Source organism: Eptatretus burgeri, chromosome 4 (assembly GCF_056783735.1).
Source record: "Eptatretus burgeri isolate ZD-2024b chromosome 4, Ebu_testis_v1, whole genome shotgun sequence".
In the NCBI taxonomy this organism is placed as follows: Eukaryota; Metazoa; Chordata; class Myxini; order Myxiniformes; family Myxinidae; genus Eptatretus; species Eptatretus burgeri.
In genome coordinates, this window is record NC_140964.1 from 42181074 (window position 1) to 42188359 (window position 7286).

At 40.8% G+C, this 7286-nt stretch overlaps 1 protein-coding gene across 2 annotated transcripts in view; it reads left to right on the forward strand.

Annotated features, from left to right (window-relative positions):
- The first annotated feature begins 823 nt into the window (after positions 1-823).
- Positions 824-7286, forward strand: part of LOC147027889 (GRAM domain-containing protein 2B-like) — a 100461-nt gene continuing 93998 nt past the window's right edge. The window contains exon 1 of one of the 2 annotated variants that reach the window (XM_085877635.1): positions 824-960. In XM_085877635.1, the coding sequence (XP_085733761.1) occupies positions 950-960 (11 nt within the window). In that variant the 5' untranslated portion in view covers positions 824-949. Of the gene's footprint in view, positions 961-3318; positions 3452-7286 lie in introns of those variants that run through there. The other variant, XM_085877637.1, reaches the window with a different exon arrangement.

Consider the following 7286-nt stretch of genomic DNA (forward strand, 5'->3'; position numbering starts at 1 on the left):
ACGCTCTGTACAATCTATGGTCCTGATGGACAGATTTTGAGATGCTTTCTCGTTTACCATTTGAGCTTTTGTCACATTTTAAACAAACAAATTTTTTACGAGAACATGGAGAACACAACATAATACATTTTACTTTTTTTTTAGTTGTTATTTTCATCAAGTTTAGTTTGAGTACAATGCGGACATGGACGTTCTTTGCATTTTGGGATTCTTTCTCGTTTTGTAATCGATTTAGATTTCACAAACCCTTTCTAACCTAGGTAAGACATGGAAGAGGCTAACCAGGCCGCAAGAAAGGCTTCGTTGGGTATATCTGAAGAGCTTCAGCGCCAAAGGCTAAGGTCGGCTCTTTCTTTGTAATATGGCCCTTTCTCCTCGTCATCAATTCACTACACCACAATCCTTCTTCGATAGTGTTCTGCAATGTAAGGTGTGCATGGTTTCATGTAATCCTTTTTAATAGAATGTGAAATGAGTTTTATAATGTGAGCATGTGAGTGTTCCAGGTTTGGCAACTGGTGCTCTTCTCGTTACACGACCATGCCGCGCTCTTCCAGTAACATACAATGTTATTCAACAGTTATATATAGTATTCTCTACCCGTTATTCTTGTTGGTTCAGCCCTGGGTACACGTCATGAAAAGATTACTTCCAACTCGACACCAAGATAAGTCGTCCCTCAATGCTACATCATCACCTTCTGCAATCTTCATGTTATAACCAAATTGTCATATCACCAAATTTATTTTCTTTCCCTTTTATTCCCATCCACCATTCAACTTGTCTCAATTTGATTCCCTACCTCCACATCAGAGAGTATGGCCATGTGTATACCCTCCTGGAGGGAGCATCGGGGTACCCACGACTCGTAAACTTTTCAACAATTGAGAATTTTATCCTGGGCAGGTCTCTACTCCGTCACAGGCTGCTCCCTTCATCCAGAACAGGAATGTGGAATTGGTAAGTACACACAACTTTTTCACAATGTTCAGTGGGATATTTAACTTCAATAGATGAAGCAATCAGCGTAACATCTCTTCCGAAATACAACATCATCGGTAATGCAACGCACTGCTTGAGAAGCACCAAAATGGCAGTTTATAGGCAGGGAAGGTATTGAAGCAAAGGTAAATAGCTCAAAATAGACTTTGCTATCTTGTAACTATCCTATCAATCATAATATTCCCATTTTTTTTTAGCTCGCCTGTTCGAAGAACAGAGAACTATAGCGATACCCCGGCGTGAGCGTCAGCGTGAGCATGAAAATGTTAAAGTTTTTGGTGCAAGTTATTTAGAAGCTTGCCATTCATTTAATATGTGTACTAGGATGCTGATATTTGGCATGGATGTTCCTTTGGGGTATATTATTGGTGTAGTGAAATTGAAATTAAAAAATAATTTCAAATGTTTTAAATTTTTGACCTGTTTTGAACTTAACTTTTTTGTAGCACATCAACGTTAAAATTTTTGGTGCAAGTTATTTTTTAGAAGCTTGCCATTCATTTAATGTGTGTACTCGGATACTGATATTTGGCATGGAGGTTCCTTTGGGGTATACTATTGGTGTAGTGAAGTTTAAATTAACAAATGATTGAAAGAATTTTTTTTTAATTTCAACCTAAGATGGTGTCAAAGCCACCCAATGCTCGCCTGTTTATACTAGATGCTTGCCATTCATTTAATATGTGTACTAGTTTACTGATTACAATATACAAATACATATATTGTTTTAAAATTTTTTGGATCAGATTTCACTGCAATGCTTTATAAAAAATATTATTCGACTAGTCTTTTAATAAAAACGATAAATGTATAAACAGGCGAGCATTGGGTGGCTTTGACACCAACTCTCTGGTTAAATTTTTTATTCAAACATGCTTGCATAATATCCTTTCACCTGGGTTGAGTATGCTCTCTTTTGTAAGGTTAGAGCTATTACCGATTACATAAATTCCCTTACAAGGAACCTTAATGCAGCAGGCCATGGTCCGTCAAACCTGTGCAATTGTTGCTGACCTATGGTTGTTTGTCCATGCTCTATCCTTTTTTAAATGCTGAGCATGAAGCAAGGAAGCAGCACGTACCGTTTTTAAAGTCTTTGGTACGACTCGGTGGGGGTTCGAACCACCGACCTCCGAGACCATTACGCCACAGAGGCTGGAAAACATTTGGTGTGTAAGCTCAAAGCATCATGGAAGTTGATGAGCACAAAAACAACAACATTGTATTTGTTGTGTACAGGGAGAAAAAAATGCCCAGCTAAAGTGTGCATGCAGCCTCTCACCTATTTACGCTGATAACAAAGTAATCTCAAACTTTCATTTTCTTACAACCAATGCAACAGCATGTCTTGGAGGGGATGTGGTGCCAACCACAGGAAAACAGATATAATTCTCACACCACAACAGTAACTTGTACATGTGAATTAAAAAAGAACATCCACAAAACACCACAAACTATACAGCTTTGAACAACCTCAGGTGTGTGTGTGTGTGTGTGTGTGTGTGTGTGTGTGTGTGTGTGTGTGTGTGTGTGTGTGTGTGTGTGTGTGTGTGTGTGTGTTCTGCAATGTAAGGTGTGCATGGTTTCATGTAATCCTTTTTAATAGAATGTGAAATGAGTTTTATAAATACATGATAATACTTTAAACCCTGAACAAGAAGGGGAAAGGTAGAGTTTGAATATCGAGGTTGAAATCTTGGGTTGACTGACCAAAATCTTGGGCTGTTGACTAACAGCTTAAGTTGTGGATCTACTAATATAGACCGAAGGTACTAGGTCGTGGACCCGCGTTCGGAGAGGTTCTGTGGTGAAAAGGTTGAAACCTCGAATAACAAAGGAGCCTAGTTCCAGACATACAGTGACAATGTCTATCGACTGGTTACAGGTTAATAAAGTTGATACATTAGGTGAACAACTATTTCAAGGTGTACAATTTCGATAAGTTCAATATAGGGTGTTGGGGGGGAATTAGTATCATTTACATCATCCTTCAAATGTTAATATAATACCTTCGGAATGTCCATTGTTGACAAATATATAACATGATTAGATCGTGAGGGAACAGACTTGGGGAAAAAATGAGATGTTAGTTGCTTAATATACACATTTCTCATAATCTAGTCATGTGTTTACCCAGTACACTCCCATTTATAGCAGCTCACCCCTAATTCACTTCCCCTATTTCCTTAAAAGCCATAAACTCTGCTTCTCTTCTCACCGTGTTCATTTACCTCTATTCTTCCTTCCATAACAAGCTCCTCCTTGCTTCCATCTGTTACCTGCAGTCTTTTACCTCCCTTAGCTACGTTCCCCACAATACCTGCCCACCTGTGATACCCACTTAATTTTCATTTCTCCTTCACGCGAACCTCTCACATCACGAGTTACTGTTTCTGGTTACAATGGTGCTAACTGATCTCAAACGGTTTCTGTACAGACTGAGATACAGGTAAGACATTTGCTTCATTCTACCTTTCCTTCTATTCGTATTAACATCTGCATTATTATCTTTCATTCCAAAAATAAGACACTAATTTTGCCGGTATTCACACATACTGTATGTTACAGGATATCATTTAAAACTTCAAATATATCAAGTGCACACATGAGAAATTATTTTACATGCACGTATAAATATATGTGTACATACTGTAAATATATGTGCAAATGATGGTATGATATATATATATATATATATATATATATATATATATATATATATATATATATATATATATATATATATATATGTGTGTGTGTGTGTGTGTGTGTCCACATACACACGAGTGGGATATGCTTACGCTTTGAAGGCATAAATGAACCATACTTCAAACATATAGGTACATAATAAATAGCAGCAGTTGCAGCATGACCTCCCATTGTCCCCATTGTCTTGGTTCGGTCACCTGTAGTGAGCACAAGGCTGCACTTAGTTTTGGATATTTTCATTTATGGACGCTTTCCCACGGTTCTGTGATCTTTTTTTCCCCCCAGTGTATGGGCTTTGATGTCCATCGGCACACAAAATTACAGCTTTATACGTCACATAGAAGATACCGATCAGTCAGTCAGTGAGTGGTTCGAATGAACTTTATATATTAGATCTATATAAAGTTATATTTTCCATCTGTCTGTCTGTCCATTGATAGAAATGGCTCCCCATCATATTGTCGTAACCCCCATCATATTGCATACTGTTGGAATCCTCTGGCAAATGGAGATGCAAGAAGACATTTTCAAACCTACACGGTAGAGGGTTTAGAGTGGGAGGAAGACCCCAATTATTTCGATGCAAATGTGCATTGTGGAGTGGTAGGCAGTATTACAAATCGTCTTATCTATATCGCCAAGCTCACAATTCTGGCACCGAACAACCAGACTCGAAATGTTGTCTATCCAGAGAAACTGCAGCAGTCATTATTATATCGTATTATTGCCTGTTTTGCCTGTTATTTTATATTAAATATGAGCAAATACCACCTGTTGCTTCGCTGATGAGAATATTAAGAGAGGGGGAAGAGAGATGGGGGTGGGGGGAGAATGGTGGGACAGAGGGATGGAGGAAGAAAGATGGGGGGGTGTTGAGGGTGGGGAATGGGAGAGGGAAAGGGGTGGGGGGGCAGAGAAGAGCAGGTGGGAGGAAAGAGAAAGAGAGACAGGTTGGAGACAGCAAATAAGACCAAGGCTTACCTTGCCGTGTTTAACCCCCCTGGGGATTTTTGACTGGTTGAGGGTTAAACATGACCATCATCACCGCGCCTCAACACAAAGCGCCATTTCCTGTGTGCTTTGTATTTCATGGTGATGGCCCCGCTAATCTTGCTTCTCTGTTGAGAAGTTTCAGTTGCTCTGGATTTTTGTCATTCGTTGTTTTTTTTTGTCATCTTTCTGTCCTGCTTTTTTTCTTCTTGTATCTTTCTTCTATTATCCTCTCCTTCTTCCTTTGTTCTTTGTTGTCTTCTCATTGTTCTTCTGTCTTCATTCTTCTGCTTTCCTCCTTCTTCTACATTTCTCTTTCTGCCTTTCTTCGCTTTCCTCTCTCTGCATTTCTTCTGCTCCTCTTTCTGCCTTTCTTCTCTTTCCTCTTTCTGCCTTTGTTCTCCTGCATTGTTTCTTATTCTTCAGCAATGAGGATTTCACATCACATTTCATCACAGTGTTTGACATTGTTTTTTTTTTATTTATCCTTGTAGAGATTCAGGATAGACAATGTTGCATGTTTTTCCATGTGGAGCCAAGATGACAAGGTTTTTGCCATTGCCAACTCTGGAATAACCAACATAGAGTTGACCATGAGAAAAGCATGGGCTTTGCATGTTGAGGCCAACAACATTGAGCGATTGTCCTTGTGCCTTGTTGATGCTCATGGGAAAACTGAGGCGGACAGGGAACCGGAGCCTTCTCAATTGAAATGGCAAGTCAGTTGGGATGATTGGAATGCATGGAATGAAGATATCCTGTCCTGCTGCATGGCCAGTCATGATTGTGGCTTCAATGACACATGGCATAAGCTTTTTGACAGCCCAACGTGTTCCATTGCAGAGTGTTGGTGGGTCCAGATTCCTGAGAAGCATAATGGGTGCACCAATCTTGAGCTCCAGATTGTGAGGAGGCACACCTGGTAGTTCCAGAGTTAAGAAATTTTGTGGGGTAGTGGACTGCTTCATTTGTGTCTGGTACAGTGTCAACCGACTTGTACATTTGTATAGTGCCAGGTAACTGTGTAAGAAGGCCTTTGTTTGTGGAATTGGCGGCATCATTTTTCGGTGCCGAGATGGCTCTTTGGCATATCCACTTGTGGTCATGGAAGTTATGTGCAACATTTGGAATTACTGCATCTTGTAGTTGTTGAAGTGTTGCGACTGTTTTCCCAATGTTGTTCATCGAGATCGTTCCATCTTGATTTTCACATGCCATGGCTCCATTTCCCAGTTTGAGCAGGCTTGCAGCAAACTCCACAGCAGATGAATCACCTGTAAGAAGCACTCTCATGTTGGTCATTAGGCTGAGTCACTGAATGTTGTTCCAAATGTATGAGGCTTTGAGGCAGTCCTGCAGTTCATCAGTTTTGGTTCCATGTGGAATGACTGGCAGCATCTATCGAAGATCCCCAGCCAACAACAGAGTCACTCCACCCATTCTTCTGTCATTATGTCGAAGATCTTGCATGGTGCGATCAAGAGCCTCAAAGGCAGCTTTGTGAGACATTGTACATTCATCCCAGACAATGAGCCAGCACTCCTGCAGGAGCTGGGCGTTGCCAGTACCCCTGCCAATGTTGCAGGTCGGTGCCTCCATATTTGCCAGATTTAAGGGTAACTTGAAGACTGAGTGAGCTGTCCTTCCTCCTGTCAACAGTGTGCCAGCAATGCCTGATGATGCCACTGCAAGGGCAATCATGTTTCTTTGCCGGATTTTTGCCAAAAGAAGATTGATGAGAAAAGTTTTGCAAGTTCCACCAGGAGCATCCAGAAAAAAAGTGCCACCGCTCCCATTGAAAACAGCTTGTGTAATCTTATTGAAGGCTTCTCTTTGGTCTGGAACCAGACATGGCTCATTCTCCTGTATGTATTCAGCATGCTGTTCCATGTCATAGTTGATCTCTTTCAAAATTTCATTTGTGAGCTCAGTCATTGTGTCGTTGAGGGTCAGGAAGGCTAAAAGTTTTGAGGTCAGAGCCACCCAAAGTCTTGATCTTGTCTTCAATGATAATGAGAGCTTGATTGAAGATGGCATCACTGTTGTTCAGTTGCAGGTTAGGATTTTGCACTTATACGTGATGCAAAATGTCCTCTGCCAGATTGCCCTTGTGATTGTCCCATCGTTGTTGAGGATTTGACATGGTACATGTCTGCAACATGATGGCAAACAGGTTTCGCAGCATTCATGGTGATCAAGTTGCAGCTGCCTCCTCCAATGTGCCGTTCCAGTGTGTATCATCCTCTAGGAGTCATCTGAGCTGGCAAGCCTGTTTGTAAGTTTCACAGATTGTGGCATCCACTGTTCGCAAGTCCTCAAAAGATGTTGGACCATTGACCTCATGCAGAAGCAGTCTCAGGTAAAAGCATTTAAAATTGTTAGGATGTACAGTGTACACATGACCAAGTGCATCACTGGCTTTGATGCCTGGCTGGTCTGCTACAGTTTGTCCTGCTTAGCGGTGAGCCCACTTCTTGCTAATAACATTCCATGTGTAGTACTTGGGTATCTGATGACACAACGGTGTTTGTGTCATCAGATATTCATTCATCTTCATCCTGGCAGAGATTGAAGAAAGCAGTGAG